This window comes from Nothobranchius furzeri, chromosome 11, assembly GCF_043380555.1.
Source record: "Nothobranchius furzeri strain GRZ-AD chromosome 11, NfurGRZ-RIMD1, whole genome shotgun sequence".
Lineage (NCBI taxonomy): Eukaryota > Metazoa > Chordata > Actinopteri > Cyprinodontiformes > Nothobranchiidae > Nothobranchius > Nothobranchius furzeri.
The window spans coordinates 33,396,624-33,416,209 of record NC_091751.1 but is presented as its reverse complement, the minus strand read 5'-3'; the positions used below and the strand labels follow the sequence as shown (position 1 = coordinate 33,416,209).

At 43.0% G+C, this 19,586-nt stretch overlaps 1 protein-coding gene across 3 annotated transcripts in view; it reads left to right on the top strand.

Moving 5' to 3' along the window:
• The window catches only part of wdr33 (WD repeat domain 33), an 83,671-nt gene that overhangs the window by 3,619 nt on the left and 60,466 nt on the right, over nucleotides 1-19,586 (top strand). For all 3 annotated transcript variants that reach the window (XM_015974639.3, XM_015974638.3, XM_015974637.3), the window contains exons 5-6: nucleotides 25-120; nucleotides 15,391-15,542. In XM_015974639.3, coding sequence (XP_015830125.3) covers nucleotides 25-120; nucleotides 15,391-15,542 — 248 coding nt within the window. The remainder of the gene's footprint in view (nucleotides 1-24; nucleotides 121-15,390; nucleotides 15,543-19,586) is intronic.

Here is a 19,586-nt window from a genome sequence, read left to right as displayed (position 1 = left end):
GAGTCCAGTTCTGCTTGTCCACAGTGGACTCCTGAGGGCCGGCGGCTGGTGACTGGAGCCTCTAGTGGAGAGTTCACTCTGTGGAATGGACTCACCTTTAACTTTGAGACTATCCTGCAGGTAAGAAATTCAGTGTATGTGTGTGGGCATGCTCGTGTGCATGCTCGTTAACACTAATTACTAATCAGCCAATCACATGGTGGCAACTCAATGCATTTAGGCAAGTTGGCATGGTCAATGATGATCTGCTGCAGGATACCCATCTTCTGTTGGCGACATTTAGCAGGATAATGTGCCATGTCATAAAGCTCGAATCATTTCTTGAACATGACGATGAGTTCACTGTACTCAAATAGCCTCCACAGTCACCAGATCTCAATCCAATACTTGTTTTTGTTTTCAAGTTTCTGTAGGGCTGTGCTCCAAGGTATTTGAGTTACTCACGCGATATAAAGCATCCTGTGTACTCAGGTCATCACAGCAAGACCTACTAGTGGTCCCAGGAGCAAATGCTCAACTAAAGGAGGCAGGGCTTTTTCAGTTTTGGCCCCCAAGCTATGGAATGGTCTTCCACTCAAGGACCGACGAGCACCCTCACTGCCACCTTTTAAGAGTCGGATGAAGACTCACTTTTATACGGTGGAGCATGCGAGCTAGCAATGTTTTTAGATAATGTTGCTAATTTTAATGCAGTTTTATTTCACTTATTTTATCTTGTTTTTAATGATCATTCTTTGCTCTTATCTCCTGCTTTTACCTGTTCTCATTTGTCTTTGTCTATTTTTGTTGACCATTGTATGGCTCAGTGATGTTTTTAATGCGTGTACAGCACTTTGGTTCACCTTCTGGCATTTGGAAGGTGCTATATAAATAAAGTTGATGATGATGAAAATGATAGTGTATAACCCTGGGTTTCCACGGGAGCCGTCAGCAGCACATTACTGCAGCAGCACGTCTTGCTCGCGTAAACTGCTGCTGTCAATGATTTCCTGGAGTGAATGTGAAAGTTAACAGGTGAGATGTTGCATTTTCATTTAAGATAAAATTATATTTTTATTTTGTTGTTGGCCCGTGAGAAAAGATTTAACCTACAGTAAAACAGGAACTGGAAAGGCTGCAGATAGATGAATAGAATAGAAAATCACTTTATTGTTCCTCAGTGGGGAAAGCTAGATGTCTAGATGCCTATGCATGTCTGATCTCAGAATTGTGTGTACTGAAACTCTTAATTTCCCTCTGGGATTAAAGGGACTTTACGGAGTTTTGAATTTTTATGCTCGCGATTGCCCCTTCGGGCCAAAAGCGAAACGGCAGCTTCAATAGTAGGCTCGTGCACGAGGCGCGCATGCTGTACGTGCACACTCCTTAACGAAAATAACAGCTGAGACAGTCCCTTGTGTGTGTGTGTGAGTGTGTGTGTGTGTGTGTGTGTGTGTGTGTGTGTGTGTGTGTGTGTGTGTGTGTGTGTGTGTGTGTGTGTGTGTGTGTGTGTGTGGCCCGGAGGATCGAGGACAGGAGAATGCACAGCTAATTAATTAAATAATTTGGTTCTGTACCTTTCTCTTCAGCACAGCCGATAAAGGTTTATGATGGGTCAGTCCTCCTGCATGCTCAGATCATTCCCTTCCCTTGCTTGAAAAATTGTTCCAAAATGAAAGTTGAACCTACATCTTTTTTTATCTGTGAATTGAATGCCGTTTGGCGAGTGTCAAATAAAAATTTGGGCATCTTACTGCAAAAAAAATAAATAAATAAAAAATCATTAATGTAAAAAAGAAACTCTAAATAAATTATATTTACATCCAGAATCGAACCCAGGTCTTCTGCATGAGAGCCCGACGTCTTACTAGGTGAGCTATAGCGCCACTGACGTCTTTTGTATCTGTAACATTTATATCCTTGATGACAGCTGAAACAACGTTCAAAGAACGGTTCGGAGCAAAAATGGCTATTTTGTTGCTAATTTGCAGGAAATATCTAGAAGAAAGTTCTACAGAAAGTAGCTAAGGGTCCTCAGAAACGTAGCTAGCTTTGTCACTAGGCGTTTAGGAACGGATAGCAAATGCTACGGGCTATGCCTGAGCGTGAACGCACATGAAGCAGCCTGCTCGACCCGAGCAGCTCTCTTTTTCTGTGATTTTACAGAAAAACTGGCAATCACAGTAAAAATGCCAGGACTCATTCTACAGGACCAGGGCATTGCAGGAGAATGTATGAAGAAGAAATTTATTATTTCTATACATGTTTTGGCTGTCAAACTTCCATAATGCCCCTTTAATAAAGTGTCTTTGAATTGAATTTGAATTGAATTGAATGTCAAAGCAGCGATGACACTTATTACAGGAGAATAAAAAAGAAGAAAAATAAATAAACAACAAGAAAACATAAATCCTGATAGATTTTAAAAATGCTGAATATACCACAAGTAATGAATACCACTGATGCGTTTCATTTCAAATTGACTTGCTCGTGTGTAATTTAGTTATTCCACATTCAGTGTTAATGCAAAAATAAGTTTGTTTCCAAAGTAAAAGGGTCAAAATTGCATATATGTTGATAAAGAAAATGTGCAAATTTGCCCTCACTTAAAAAAAATTGTTTGGCCCATGACTTCGGCCCAGTGTGAATTTGAGTTTGACACCCCTGTTCTAAGGAGTCTACTGAAGAGAGTCCTTGTATTTAAGTAGGAGTTGCCATAGTTTGTCCTGCTCAACCTCATTCATGAAAGCATCTGCTTGGCCCATGACCCATTCAATGAGAGAAAGAACATCAGAGGGCGGCTCTGAAAGAAGCTGTGGTAGTGGTTCCAGAGGGGCTGAGCTCGGCAGCCAACTACTGCAAGGCAGCGGAAGTCAAGCTCAGGAGGGAGTTCGATGGGCATGGGGTCTTCAGCACATGCCCATTGTTCCCCCCCTTCAAGATCGATAACGGGGACAAAGCGCTTCAAAAGGTCAACACCAAGTATCAAGGCATGGGACCAAAGTCAGAAATAGGGCAGGGCAATATGGCCAAAAATATTTATCACGATATATACCGTAAATCCTCTAATACAGGCCTGTATTTGATTAACGGCCGGGTCTCATATTTTGGCTGGTGTCGGAGTCGGCGGAGGTGAATAATGGCCGGTCTCTTATTGTGGCCGGGTGGAATGTGGTAACAAGCAAGTACGGGGGGGGGGGGGTTGTGTCATCCGTCTCACTTTTGATTTGCCAGTGATAGAGGGTAACTTTAACCGTGCGGAGACTAAGAGGAGGCGAAAACGTGATATCAAGTTCAAAGGGAACGTGCTGATTATGCTGCAGAACACTGAAGAGCAGTAGTAGGGGTTGTATGAACTAGTCGACTTCACTATAGTGACTTTTTATGCCTGTCATCGACTAGTCGCTGTCACGTGATAATGACCAGCAAGATTCAGCCCTCGGAAAAGACAGCAGGCTGCTGTCAGCAGGTGACGAGCTCCTGCGCGTCGGGGGGGCAACGCACTGTGCCAGAGCATCGGTACTGACACGCGATCGTTCATGTCAGTTCATTTCCTTTAATGTTTTCTGTCTTTTATTTGCGCCTGATGCGTTTCGCTGTGGAGCGGGGTGCATCACCTTGTCCTCCGACACAACGATCACTGATGCGGCCGGCAAGCAGCGAGCACTCCACTGTTTTTGCGGTCGGTAGATCTTTTAGAACTGCAGTTCAAAGGTAACTCATAAAGTGAATATATATGAACCCAGGTAGCAGTTTTTCTTTAGGGTTGAGAGGAGATGGAGGAAGATAATAGACAGGCAGGACAGAAAAATAGTCAAATAAAAACAAGTTAGTTTATGTACCTGGTGGTTGCAACAAACAGACACCATTGAAGGTAATCAGAAGTGAGGAACAGAAAATGAAATAATTATTTTAATGTTTAGAGCAGCAGGAATTCTGAGAGGCTGCAGGCGCATCAGTGAGTTTGCGGCCGCTGCGCAGGGGGAGGGGGAGGGGGGAGATGGCTGAAGCAGAAACTACCGTTGTTAAAAGAAATTTTTAACTTTGAAAATGTGGGCGCAATTTTAATTGTCAAAAACTCCAGCGAACCATTAGTTCATTTGGCTCAAATAGAAATAGAGGCATGCCTCTAATACTGGCCCTCCTTCCAATAAAGGCCTGGAGCTTGATGAGCTTGAGTCAGATACAGGCCCGGGCCTGTATTAGAGGATTTACGGTATATGAAAATTTGCGATAACGATACAACTGACGACATGACTGATGTGAGATAAAGTACTTTACAAATTAACAACTTTATTAGTGCAAAGAACCCACCAATATATTTTCACTGAAGCAGCAGTTTTCACAAGCATCAAAACTACATTAAAATGTTTGTGCAAATGGGCTGAATACCCTCCTCATGTGTAATATCTAATAACTTAAAGAGTTGCTTTGCAACATGAAACTCAAACTCTTGAGTAAAAATATACATTGAAAAACATGGATAAAGTGCCCTTTTCAAGTTTTAAGATTTTTTTGTCAGAAACACCAACATGTTCGCAGATGTGGGCTTAAGGGAGGATCGTAGACAAGTTACAACGTTTCCACCTGTACTGAACAACCTTTCAGATGCAGAGCTAGTTGCTGGAATGCAGAGGTACTTCCTAGCTAATCTGCTGATGTTGGGAAAGTTTACTGTGTGAACCTTCCACCACAAAAGAGGATCACACTCACTGTCTGCTGGTGGACTATTCACATAACTGCTCAGTTCAGATAATAACATTTCTGCAGTTACATCTGTCTTGCCACAAACAGGTCCCTTCAAAAAGCTCCTGAGACTCTTTTATTTATTATTATTTTTTTTGCTTTTTAGCAGCTCCCTGACTTGTTTGGTCTCCAGCAGATATGGGGAGTGTTTCTGAAACACCTGTGGCTGTGCTACCCTGGTTTATGTTTATGTATTCAGCAGACGCTTTTGTCCAAAGCGACTTACAAGTGATAATCGGCATATTGCCCTTGAGCAGTGGCGGCTGGTGAAAAATATTTTTGGTGGGGCTGTGCTATTTTTATTTTTTTTAACAAACTTGTGCTTTCTGAGCTTTGTGCACAACTTCACTATTTCCTGAATTAAGCACAGCTCTTTTATTTCCTGTCTTACATCATTGGACAAACTGATTAATCCAGGTGTGTCTGACTATTGGCACACTGCCTTGCGGACCAAGGTTGAAAAATACTGCATTAAATTGCACATAAAATAACATGAGCATAAATGGTCCACATCCACATTACTGTTTGTGAAACTAACATACTGGAGAATTTCATCACAATAATATTAAATAAACAAGTATGTACCTGATCTTTTACATGCTGTTGGTGAAGCTCTGGATGACCCCTGTGATGTAGACAGAGTCAATGTTCCTCTTCTGCAGCTGGTTGAACAGCATGTCCACATGTGGCATGATCTTGTGACACAATGCCAGCAGAAAGCTGAAATCTTCTTCCTCCAGCATTCTCACAAAGCCTCCTGCCTCTCTCTCTCAGTGATTGAATCAAAGTCATCCGAGTCTCTGATCATCTGGAAAAATCTGAGGAGGTCATCCTTGTGCTCATACACTGTGTTGACATCTCTCTCTTGGACAAAATGTGCCGGTTCTGATCCTCTTCTTCATTGTGTTTCTTCACTGCAAGCCTGTGTCCCTCGTCTGTAGCTGCATGGCAATGTTAGCTCTGCCTAGCATAGCTAGCTTCACCGTGTTGTCCATGTGTGCCTGGGATAACTCATGTTTCTTTACCTTCTCAGAAAAATGTTTCATGTCCGTAATTCCTGACTCAATCCATGCCTCATCTGTCACAGCCGTTTTGAATAACAAACACAGAAAGCAAAATAACGCATTAGCGTGATTGCATCCAGCTAGCCAAGCCTTCCTGGTGTACCAATTTCGGGAGAAGCCTAGTGTGTACAGTTTACCTCTCTCCTCCTGCTGGCTTATCTTTATGTCGGGCTGATCTGGTCCAAGCTCTTTGACATTAAGTTTTTCCACCATAGTTCTCCTCTCGAATGGATACTGGAGAAGAGACCGAACTGAATTCAGTGGCTGCTGAGATCCGGTATCCGTGCTGGTTGTATCACTGGCGTCCATCTGCGTCACGACCAAAAACGTGCTGGAGTAGTCGAGACTCTCCGAGTTCTACCGAACACTAGGGCTGTCGCGGTTGAGGAATTCCCCCTGCGGTGATTCAGGGTGGCTTAATATTGCGGTGTGCAATATTATTGCAGCACTTTTTTTATTGCAGTACTATCTAAACATAATGCTTACACATTTAAAAAAGGTTAAAAATTGCCGTGCCTTCTTTTATAACACTTTACTGAATGCAGATCGAAGGGCAGTAACAACACAGATCGCAGTAACGTTTGTTTCTCCGACAGTCGGAGTCCGACTGAACTTAAAAACAACAAAATTCAGGAGAAGGTTAAACTTTTAAATGCAAATTTGGCTGCAGCATCTAACAAATAAGAAACAAGTCCCCATTTTGTTTAGTTGTTTAAAATCAAGCATAAAAAATTACATGTACCGGGCGCGGGGCACTATCATTTCACTTTCACACACACGAATGACGGTGCTTTATAGCTCGGTCACGTCCTTGTTACCCACAAGGAAAACCAGCATGTTAACCATATACGCTTTGAGAGAGGATCTGAGAGGGGTGGCAACATTTCCAGCAACACTGAAAACCCTCTCGGATGGTGCGCTCGTTGCACTTAACCAGACACACTGATTCAGGAGGAGAGGTCACAAACAAACATAAAAGAGAGAAAATGAGGGGGAGTGAGAAACTTTAACTCACACGTACGTGCACGCGACTCTGGTGAGCAAAGGGAATCTCTCCCGGTTGTTCCTCCACCATGTCAGGGGGGTTTCTTTAGGGTGGATGCATTCCTCCTGCAGGTAGCGAGTGAGCTCCAGCTCGGCTCAAACTCTCTTCGGGACAGTTGCAGAAGCAGTGCTTGTCTGGGACTTCAGCAGGTCTCCGAGCGTTTATTATTATTTTTTTGCCGCTGGTGGCAGCTCTGTCTCGGCCAAGGACTCTGGCTGCACAGCAGCTGACGTACTGAAAACCAAAGTGCTCCCAAAGAAGCGAAGTAACGTTTCGTTTTGATACCAGTGCAGCCATCCTTCTCAACATGCATCATTGAGTTGAATCACGTTCAGTAATCGCGGTGGCTCATGATGCAGCGCGGTGGGTTTCTTCATATTGCGATATTTCATTTTTGCGGTTACCGTGACAGCCCTACCTTGAGGCTAACAACAACAATAACAACAACATTGACATCGGTCATGGAGAGGAGGGAACTAGGAGTGGACAGTAGAAAGTGGGGACAGGTGCAGGCAAGGTGCTAGTTAAGAAGATGCTCTCTGAAGAGCAGGGTCTTCAGGAGTTTCTTGAAAATTGAAAAGGAAGCCGCAGTTCTGGTAGTGCTTGGAAGGTCATTCCACATTTGTGGAACGATGCATGAGAAAAGTCTGGATTGTCCTGAGCGTGGTGTAGGCACTGCTAGCCGACGATCCTGTGATGACCGGAGCGGCCGGGCCGAGACGTAAGCCTTTGCAAGAGGATTCAGGTAGATGGGAGCCGTACCATCTCGGACTTTGTATGCTAGTGTTAGCAATTTGAATTTGATGCATGCTGCTAGCAGTAGCCAGTGGAGCTCAGTGAACAGAGGGGTGACGTGCGCTCTTTTTGGCTGATTGAAGACCAGACGCGCCGCTGCATTCTGGACCATTTGAAGAGGTCTCACAGTACAGCCTGGAAGACCAGTTAGAAGGGCATTGCAGTAATCGATGCGGGAGATGACAGTAGACTGCACCAGGAGCTGGGTGGCATGTTTGACACAAGATGCTCTAGTTCATTCATGACCTGAACTTTGATTGCTTCGCTCTCACTCCCACTGAAATATTCTGTGCGAAAGTGTGGATCAAGTAGAGAAGCCAGTTATGAGTTTGTGTTCTGGTAGGCCCAGTTCTTTTTGGGCAGCCTGCAGAGCACGCTGGCGCTTCCAGCTGTGGCCAAAGGCACCAACAATCTTCTTTTCCACTCCAACTGCTCGATCAATCCTTTGGTCCTTCACTCTTCTTTCTAAAAAAGACAAATTCAAAGGAAAACAGTTAATTGCTCAACACCAATATTAATGCAGTGTGGAATGTGTGACATTTAAGTTTTATATATCACACACACACACACACACACACACACACACACACACACACACACACACACACACACACACACACACACACACACACACACACACACACACACACACACACACAAAACTTAAAAGGTCTTACAGCATAAATGCACACATCCAGCCTTCCTGTTAATTTTTAAAGATGTCTAAAGATTAATAATATAAACATTACTATCATTTAAACTAATGCAAGAAATGTTTAATCTGACATTCTGAGCAATTTACCTATGGCAATGTGCAGGAGATGCCCAAAGCATGAAAGTCTGGTCCAGTTGTTTGGTGCGACAACCTTCACAACGTTGGCCCCGCTGTCTGTCGTCACACACACCTGTTTTTTCCTCCACCTCAACCTCCTTCCACCAGCTGAATAACTCTTTTAGGCCTTTGGCTATATTTTCCCCGGTATGGTCCTCGGGGAAAAAACTTGTTTCAAAGCACTTGCTTTTTAGCTTCCAGTCTTTGTCCACGTAGTGTATTGTGAGGCTCATGTAGAGATCTGATTTTTGGCTTGACCACATGTCCATGGTGGACGCAAAAAACTCCACAGACAGTAATGCATTTGGCACCTCAGTACGAACCTCTTCATATAAAGCAGGCAAAGTGACTTTAGAGAAGCATTTCTTGATGGGCAGCTTGTAGCGTGAATCAAACGTTTTAAGCATCTTTGTGAAACCTTCCTTTTCCACACTCTGAATGGGAATCATATCCCTGGCTAAACAATGCGTTACTGCATTAGTTAGTTCTCCCCAACGTTTGCTACTTTTGTCATACGGGGTGCAGCTATTTATAGCTTTGCGGATTGTTTGTTGAGCCAGCTTCTTTGGTCATACCACCGCACTTGTTGAAGGGGACGCATCTTCGTGTGCTTTAACAGCTTTGTTGTACTCCAAAAAGTGCTTCTGCTTCAAATGAAGAAATAAGTTTGTGGTGTTTCCTCCCTTCACCACGACGGCCCGCTTGCATGTTCTACAAAAAATTGTGCTTTGTTGGCTATCGGGACGGGCGGAAACCGAACCAGTTCCACACCACTGAAGTAGCACCTTTTTTAAAAACAAATTCTGTTTCATTCAACGAGCCGCTTTCGCTCTTCTCAGTCATCGCCATGCTTTTTCCGCCATGTGCGTATGAGCGAATGAAAACAAAGGCAAAGCGCGTTTTACCCATTCTATCCTATCGCGATATTTCATTTTCTTATCATTGCCCAACATTGTACCGGTATTACCGTGAAAGGTATGACATGGCTCAGCCCTAGTCAGAAACATACATAGGGTGTGTCATCATCATAGGACTGACCATGTTGTGAAGAAGAGACACGAACAACAAGGTCATGTCACCTGGAGCATATGCACAGACATTCATTGCACATTAAGCAAGTTGTGGTGGTTGACCTCCTCCTCAAGCGGCTAGGCAGAGGTGGTCGACCACCAGAAGAGGAATCAGGAAGTGATCCCTGTACATCAATAATTTATCTCTGTCTGCAGCCATCTTGATGAATGGAACCTACAAAACCATAATTTTGGGATGAAATACTTGGCCTTTTAGTACACTACATAACCCCCCCTTCCAAGGGCATGTGGTCGTGAACAGAAGACCACAAGGTGTTGGACAACCTTAGAGGCCCTGAGGACTCGGCAAAGGAAGACAAACAAAACACTCCTCTTACTCAGAGCAGAGTTTACTCAGCAATTTGCCAACTTTGATGCCCAGCAATGAAGATTTTTACTGCTCAGTAATCTGTTCATGGCTGACAGAGAAAGTTCTCCGACCAACTTCCAGACAGAGCTGATATAACTCCAGCGACACACTTGAGTCAGCATGACTCTGTTGATGCTGCATTTTGCATCTTTCTTCCCCGACACACTGACGCAACAGCGTGGTCAAGCTGCTCATATGCTTTCTATTTTCATCAGCACATACCTGTGTGAGCAACTGTTGTCTGTAATGAAGATGAACAGAGCAACACAGGAGTCTCCTTTCTCAGCTCAGAGCCCAATCCCAGAGAGGCAGGTGTCTGGCTTGAACAGGTGAGCATCACAGTAGATCAGAGTGGAGCAAACACAGCTAGAATTTTTTTTGTGAAATGCACTTTTTCTGCTCCAAAACATGACACTTAATAGGTTAGATATTGCATTTTCATTTAAGAAAACATTTTTATTTTCATTTTTGTTGTTGGCCTGTGAAACAAGATTTAACCTACAGTAACACAGGAACTACATTTTATTTAAAATGTGCTAGCTCATGTGTAATTTGGTTATGTCGCATTCAGTGTTAATACACAAAAATAAGTTTGTTTCTAAATGAAAAGATTTTAACGGTGCATGTCTGTAAATTAAGGAAAATGTGCACATTTGCTGACACCTTTTCAAAAAGTATTAAGTTTGGCCCACGACTTTGTCCCAGTTTTTCAATGTGGCCAGTGTGAATTTACGTTTGACAGCTCTGCTTTAGGGTGAGCTATCAATCATAATGTAATCATCAAATGAACTCATGGAACTAATATGGTGCTCAGTTCATTTTATTTGTACAATGTTTTTCTACTTCTGTGATTTGGCCTAAAAGTTCTGAAGAAAGAAACCTCGAAGTTAGCTAAAAGTTAGCATCTCGCATTTAGCATTAGCGTAAGCATAATGCTAACATATTTTTCCAACACTTTAATCTTAGGCTCAATCCCAACACTGGCACTGCGCCCGGCGGTCTTCAGCAAAGGGCACTTGGAGAAAGTTTGCAGTAAGCAGGGGTGGACATTAACTTCAAAACCAACCGGCCAGCCGGGCCGGTAACTCTGAATATTTACCGGCCCTGCCAAGAATCTACCGGCCCCGCTGGTCAGCTGCCAAAATGAGTCAAAATAACAACTGAACCGTTTTAAATGTAATAAACCTTTATTTTGTACACATTCACAAACATAACGTATTCAAGTTTGAATTTGTTTGTTCCCTCAACAAAACACGATTTTGGCATCGCATACTTCCGGCATACAACTCAGTACATCACCAACTCCGCTTTGCTGTATTCGAGCCATTGACTGTGTTCGAGATGAGCTAGTTCTGCGCAGATTAGACCAGCGGTGATCGGCGAGCGGTGCATGCCGGTTAGATTTGTGTCGGAATTGACGCCGACTTGCTCTGACGTCATGCATACGTAGGCAACGATAACCTCGTGAGATCAAGGCGGCCGCAGATTTTGGAGCCAAGCCGCTGCAGTTGCTCTCCACCGGCTGCAAAACCTAGGGGATGACGGGAAACACCTGGCTCTCACCTGATCTAAGATCTGATTGGTTCATATTTTGATCCAAACATCCGGTGGTAGAACATGAAATGTTAGTTGGTCACATGTATTCTGTAAATCATGTAACGTTGATGATGACAACAATATAGGCCATAGAGAAATGTGTTTTGTTTTCTTTTGTCACGTTTCCTATGAGCACACTAAACCTACAGCTGCTAACCTTTACTTATTATTACAGTCATGTTTTCATATACAATATATGACATCCACAAGCACGTGAGGATGTGTTTCAGCTGCTAACAGGCACCAGAATTAAAATTGAAAATTGAACAAGTGTGAACGCTAACGCAATATCTTCATCCATAGTCACCCCCGAGCTACACATACAGGGAAGTCCAAGAGATTCAACTGGCAGAAACAACTGTTTCACACCATAGTCTCTCTCCTCTCCTCTCCTCTCCTCTCCTCCTCTCCTCTCCTCTCCTCTCCTCTCCTCACACACACACACACACACACACACACACACACACACACACACACACACACACACACACACACACACACACACACACACACACACACACACGTAGAGGAAAAGAGCTGAGGAAATTGAGGACACCAGGTAGTTAAAAGAAAAACCACAGCGGAGCCGAGGCGCGCCTCGAATGGGGCGCGTCTGATCTGAACTGAGGAGCGGCCGGACTTCGTGAGCGATTCGCTTCGGGCGCTTCCGCTGCCGGTGTGTCCCCGGCGAAACGCCGGCTTTCAGCCACTCCCCCTGCTGCTTCCGTCTGCTCTCGTCTGTTTTCCAGGCGAGGCGCTGCTCAACTCGAACACGGCCATTCTCTGCGCCTCCCATCTTCTTTAAACCGCCAAGAATCATTTTACCTACGCACACGCGTCTCTGCTTCATACCGTTTCGAACTGTCTCGCTTCTCTTCACCAGTTTTAAAGCGTTTTGCCGGAGATTTCATCAAGAAATCCCATCCCTGTGGTGGTGCGATCTTCCTGCGTGCTTGTGTGTTTCTAGCGTGGTTCCACTTCCGTCTTTAATAGTGAACTTATAGTTCACGTGACTATAACTAATCGTGCAGTACGTGCACGGATCGTACAAGTGCAGTAGGTGGCTAGAGGCGCGCAGGTTCACGCGCGCGAAACGAAAACTGCGGCTTCCTACAGGGCGGGGCCATAGGCGAAAGCCGGTGTGTAAATGACAAATAAAGCTTGGGCGCCACCCGGGCGGTAAGTCGTCAAGTATTTACCGCCCGACGAGAAAATTTAGCGCCATTGGCGCTCGGGCGCTTTAACGGTCCACCCCTGAGTAAGGCTTCAAGTGCGTGGTACACAAGTGTGCAAATACTTGCTGAATTGAGAAAGGGAGCATTGCGTCATTGCCCGCAACTTATGCCGGGATGCTGTTTGCTGTGAAACCTTTTTTAAGAACCTTTAATAACAACTTTCAAACAAACAATCAAACAATTATTTGAAATCAATTTACATTCATTCTTCTAAAAGTTTCAGAGCATCAACTAATCATCCTAAAATTAACTTTTTTATTTTTTATTAGAAAATACAAATTTTCCGAAAAGGCACTTGAGCCTTTTATCCCGCAGCAATAGATTGTGGATAATGCCTTTCACCGAAGTACGCATTGATGCAAATTTGGGTGAAATGCGGATCAAGGGTGCAAAAGGGGTGTGATCAACTTCCACACTTGAGAATCGAGACACCCTACACACTCTCACCCCTGGCCGGAATCGTACAATTGAAGGGCGCAAGTGTGGAAGCGCAAGTATTAGGTTTTGACCTTACAGTTTCAAGCAGTTATAAGAAAAAGAAATCCTCCTTGTCTCACAGTCTGGTAATCTGTCAAGTCTCTCATCCAAAACTGTCAAGTCATTATTTTATTCAATGCAGTTTGTTGTTTGATGTTCCAAGTTTATGCCTGTAGCTGTTTGCCTCATGTGTCTCTGCACATCTGGTGCTGTGGGCGCTTTGTCTCTTCCAGACAGCAGGTGACATGTGGAGCAGGCGCATAGCATGTCAGACAACATGGATTAGTCTTATATGCTGATTTTCCACATGGGTTACACATTGATCTTAAATTTCTGAATAACATGCAACTGTAGTCACAGGAACATCCAGCTGTTTGGAGATGACCTGATAGCCTTTACCTTTAACATGCTTGTCTATAATTTTCTTTCCAATCTCCTGAGACAACTCTTTTAACCGTGTTTAATACGGGCCGTTTATACGGCCCGTATTAAACACGGTTAAAATGTTAAAAATAAGCCTCGTCTTTGTTTACCTGTGGTGCCCACTGTTGTGGTTTTTATTTAAGCTAAATGTTTCTTTCTGATCAAAAACTTCTGGGGTTCTTTCTTTTTTAAGTGGGGGATGGAATGAATCGCTGCTGCATTTGGACACACTCTGAGGAGGCAGCTCGCTGCCAGAGGTCACATGATCCATTTATCCCCGTCACTTTCATTTTTAAAATAATGAATTATCATTCGTTAAATTTCCATTCATTTAAATTAATATTTAGTCCAGCCAAGCTGACCATAATGCCCCAGTAACATGAACAATGCAATTTAACGATTTCACTTGAATTAGGAACATTTCACCTGCTGCGGCTCAAACGCACATTCCTCCTGCGCCGCCTGAACCTGAACTGGTCTCTAGGGAGCTTGCTGAAGAGGTAATGAGCTTCTAGTCTTTTGCCTCAGACAGACTCATGGCTGTTTAAATAATGTTCTGGATGGATCCGTGCTCTGCTGACCGATCAAAGCAGGTGCTGAATAACGATGAGCGCTACTTCAGCCAAAGTTTTAAAATCAGGAAACATTTCTCCAAATGAAATAACCAGAAGTCTTCCAGACTCTGAAAGATAGAAGGGTTTCCACTTTCCACTCAATGCCGCGCTGTAGTGCACAATGTCGAGTACGTCACAGACGCTCTCCGAGCCTCTCCTCAGTGCGCCGTTTGCGCGTGCACTGTCAGCAGCGAGAGGCAGAGGAGGTGGGAAAAGGCTCAGATGCGCTGATGGAGATCTTTTCTTGATTGTTACCTCCGCAATGTTTTCTGTGCATAACGTGTAAAATATTCGTCAATAACAAACAAACAAACAAACAAACAAATAAATAAATCACCCCCTGTAAAAAAACAACCGTAACGGCTCAGCCCATCGCCGATGGTCGATTCATTCGTCCCATCCCAACGCCCAACCCTAAGGGGTACCATCATTTTTGTCAACCTGTTCCATCAGTTTATTTTTTTTAATAATTCATTTGAAGCATGGTTGAAAACCAATGTCCGACCTTCATTAGTTCAATTTCATAGAATTTTTTTTAATTATGACTTTTGTCAGATTCAAGTTTTTTTATGTGACCATTGTGGCTTTTCTTCTCATTGACCAAAGGGTACCGACAATTTAGTCCAGACTCTAAATCTTGTCGTATTAAAAAATTTGAGTATAGTTGACCTTTAAAGTAAATCTCTTCAAACTCGCTCTCATCTGGGATTATAAAGAATTATATCTTGCTGCTCCAGTGGGTGGTTCTGTTTCAGGAGCTCATATTGGTGGTTTTTCCAACTTTTTCAGAACCTGACCTCAACATCATTAGCTTTGCTGCTACGACTTTAGCCAAACTACATCGTACACGCAATTAAACAATTTGGGCCCTTCAACATTGCCATCTGTGTGTCCTCCATCTCTTTTTTTCCAGGTTCGGGTCACTCATTTTGTTTATTTCTACTAGCCATGTAACCTGTTACTTGCAGCAAGATGCTAAAGCGACCTAAACATTACTGAGCTTTGTGGCTCTCTTCTTTAGATTGAAGTTCAATTCACCTGTTGTCATAACTCAATGAATGAAAATATTTTTTAGAAAATATATATGCTGTTGTTCTAAGTAAAACCTGTGACTCTGGATGTTCTGACTCATCTGTCCCTGCAGGCCCATGACAGTCCTGTCCGGGCCATGACCTGGTCCCATAATGACATGTGGATGTTGACGGCGGACCACGGTGGCTACGTGAAGTACTGGCAGTCCAACATGAACAACGTGAAGATGTTCCAGGCTCACAAGGAGGCCATTAGAGAAGCCAGGTTTCAATCTCCCTCTCTCTGTAGTCTGGACTAGTGCGGGCCACATGGGGGCACCACCTCTTGTCGTGTTGGTTCTGGTCCACTGATGACGTCTGTAGTCATGTGCTGTTGACTTTGTTCCTGCTGAGCAGTGTTTCTGTGCTGAATAAAGTCATCCCTCCTTCAAATGGGTTGGTCCCAGTGGGCTGGAAACCAGATCAGTAAATAAAGTGATCAGCTGGTCTGAGATGACCCAGACGGGTTACACACACTCTGCATACTATGTTTTCCATAATACCCCTGGGCAGCCTCCATGTGGTCATGTTAGCATTAAATCATCCTCAGAAGGTCCAACCATAGCCTGAGAGGGTTCTGTTGGGTCTGAACCAGGTTCTGTAGAGTTCCAGTTCTGTTGGGTTCCTGTTTTAACAAATGTAAGTTTCAGACAGAGTTTTAATTAAAAAATTTAAATCTAAAATCTTCCCATCTGAACTGAGGCAGCTGGAGTAGTTTCTGTCTGACTAACCACTTAAGGTGATGGCTTTCCTCTGTTGCCATGGGTACTTGCTCTCTCTTAAGGAAGTGGATCTTGTGTTCGAGTTTCCCCAGTCAGAGGGATCTGGTCCCAACTGGACCCACAGCGATATGATTATGTTTGTTTTCCTTTATTAAAGTCATGTTTGCTGCTAACAACAGTTAGTTAAAGGGTTAAGCTAACATTAGCCTGGTTCTGCTCTTTTCTTTTGAGATGGTTCTGCCGGTGATACCCTCGGGTTAGGGTGCAACCAGGTTCTAAAGCCTTGTTCACATTGATTGCAGAGCTTATGTAGTCCAGTTTTTGTATGCCTTTCCTTTTAGATGAAAAATCTTTCAGTCAAAGCTTTCACACTGGATACAGAGCAGTTCGGTTCACATGTGGAGCACTGTGAAGTTTGCAGATGGATTCTGTTTTTACCGTACACCACATGCAGATTATCTTGAAGTTAAACAAATGACAAGAGCCAGAATCAAGAAGGCGCTATATAAAATACAGGCCATTTAAACTGGGCTCAAACTGATTTAAATCAAAGGGAATGGATGTTGAAATCAAATTTACTAAACAGGCCAAGTCAGGCAGAAGCAAGTGCTGAGGGAAGGAAACTAAAGTCTGGATCACAATCGTTGCTGTGGTGGCTCTTAAAAGAGCCGTTGTCTGATATTACTCGCAAGCGTTGCAGAGCAATGTTTTTGACCTGAGGTCAACGGAGAGGATGGTCCCAAATGCTTGCTCACCCGGTCGACCTAATTGGGAGGCAGCTGAAGAATTAACCAGATCAGGAATTGATCCTTGTATTTATTAAATGTTGTTTATAAATTTTGGACAAACAGAATTTGACAAGTTTTAATGGCGTAACCAAAGACCTCAGAGAATCATGCGTTCATTCAGATCTTTAGGGGTTCATTCTTAGTGTGAAGTGAAAATTTTCTTACACATTTATGTGAAGTGAATGTTAAAACATTAATTCTACAATTATTACTAGGTGTGAATATATTGAAATGAAATGATTAAATCAACAAATATTAATCTGGTGTAGCTAAGACTTGAAATAAATCATTGCAGGATAAACATTCATTTTAACCCATCATTGATTAATGCACACATTATAAAAACACTTTGGATTTAAACATCTTGTTCATTCAACACATTTGATTATATCAACCTACAAAGTTGTAAAGTCATGTCTGATTCAAGGAAGATGAACTTTATTCAGAGAGTGAAGGTCTCGTCTTCTGCCGGTTTGGTTTCAGCTAAGATGAAGGAATTCAGGAGAAGGGTTTATTATGGCTTCCATACTTGGCAACAAGGTCGTAGAGTAATGTGTTTACTGGTTTGGAGACCAGTACAGTTAAGATGTGTCAGGACGTGTGACACAGTTTGTACCTGCAAGTCAAAAAGTTAACTTCAGGTCATTTTGATGAAATACTCGGCTTTTTGGTATGCCACACCTGTTATTTTATCATGTATTCTTTATACCAATTAGAATATTCTGTAATGTTCACAGACATATAAACCATAGAAATGAAATAAAATCTATTTATGATGTGGCACGGTGAAGAAACGCGTTTCAACATTGGATCATAAAACCGACGTAACACCGGTGCACAAAGGTGCGGGTTTCAGTTAGCAACAGGAGAGGGAGGGGGAGAGGGCAAACACGGCAAGAGAAACATGGAGGGACCGGACTCATTGTAAAGCTTTTGAGCTAAACTGTAGAAAAACTGTGTGTTAAAACACCCACATCCCCATGGGTGCGACGCCCATGGACATAGTCAAAGCGTTACTTGATGCAGGACAGCGTTTCACTCAAAGCAGAACGAAAAGTAAAACCATGCCTGGTTGGAATACATATGTGTCTCAAAGTCATGCTGATGCTCATGAAGCTACTACTTCCTGGGCTCTCGCGCGCAAACCCAGACAGGTCCTATATTTGATCATAAAAGTTTAACAAATGCAAAATACAAATATGCTGTAATATTTATTAAGAAGGAGCAAAACATAGGGCAGATTCCATGGCTAAGAAACTCTTAAGGATAACAAAGCATTTTGGAAACAGACAAAAATGTTAATAACTGTAAACCCACTCCCCCGTACGGTACATGGAGTCTTTGGGTCAGATAAGATTGCAGAGCTTAGGCAACAGCACTACAGTAAACTGTTTACTTGTGTGCAAAGTGAACCTTTCCTGGTTGGTAGTGTTGATGTTGTATATACTGTTGACACTTAGGAGGTTCATCAATCAATTAAAAATGTGTTTGTAGGGTTAGGGTTATCTTATCTCTACTGAACATCTTAAATTTGCAAGAGTGAGGTTAGCATCCCTTCTTGCCTTCACTGCCTTTATTTTTCATAGTTTTATTCCAGACTCCATGATGAATGTTCTTTTGGTTACTTCTTGGTTCCTCCTTTCCAGAACTGATCACAACAGCTGTCTGTGTGCAGCACCGAGTCCCCCCCCCCACCCCCACCCCCACCCCCGGCGCGCAGCGGCCAGATATAAACAAACGCGTCTGCCGAACTTTAACTCCTGCAGCGTAGAGGAAACTTGTTAAAATACGTCAACACAGTGGATTTACTAGAAGCTTTAAAGAAAAAACTCTGAATGGTGTGAGGTGAGTTTGTCTCACTGCAGCAATAAAAACACACGGAGCGTCAGCAGTCAGATGCAGCCGCTCACCAACAATCGTGTGTGTGTGTGTGTGTGTGTTAGGGCTGCAACAATTTGTTGACGTTGTCGACAAATGTTGATAATAGAAATAGTTGACAATGAATTTCATTGTCTACATCGCCAAACGTGTTTCTTCCGACCGAGTGAGGCATCTCACTTCTTTAAAATCTGGCGAGAGTCGCACATGTGCAATAGCTTCTCTGCTTAGCATCAACTAACAGAAATGGCGGCGTCCAACACAGCAGCTATGCGTACCAAAACATCTAAAGTTTGGGAGCATTCTAGCCTGGATTTGGCGAATAAAAAGTTTACCTGCATTATTTGCAAAGCAGTCCTTGCGTGTCACGGCAGCACGTCGGTGATGCATGAACACTTAAAGAGAAAGCACGTCGGACAGTTGAATAAAACAGAGTCTGACTCACCTTGGTAAGATTTAAATAACACGAAAGCCAAAACGTTTTGTTTTGGATGTACGTTGTGCATTTTTTAAATGTATTTTCGCTTTAAAAAAGAGAGATTTAATGTTATGCCAGACTGTGCCTGACAAAAGTATTTTAATTTTATTTATGCATCTATGTCTATGCTGACAGAGCACTGTGCCTAATTGGTGTTAGACAGGGTTTTTTTTTATTTACTTTTAGTATGAACTGGCCCATCAGCATCAAAGTTAAATAAAATATGCATTTTCCATTGAAGTACCCATCTTTCTTGTGTTTATTAATATTTTTCACATAAAGCAATCTCATGCTAAATTTAAGAAAAATGTAATAATTATCAGATTAGTCAACTAATCATTTCAAAAGTCGGTTACTAGTCGGCTATTAAAATAGTTGTTAGTTTCAGCCCCAGTGTGTGTGTG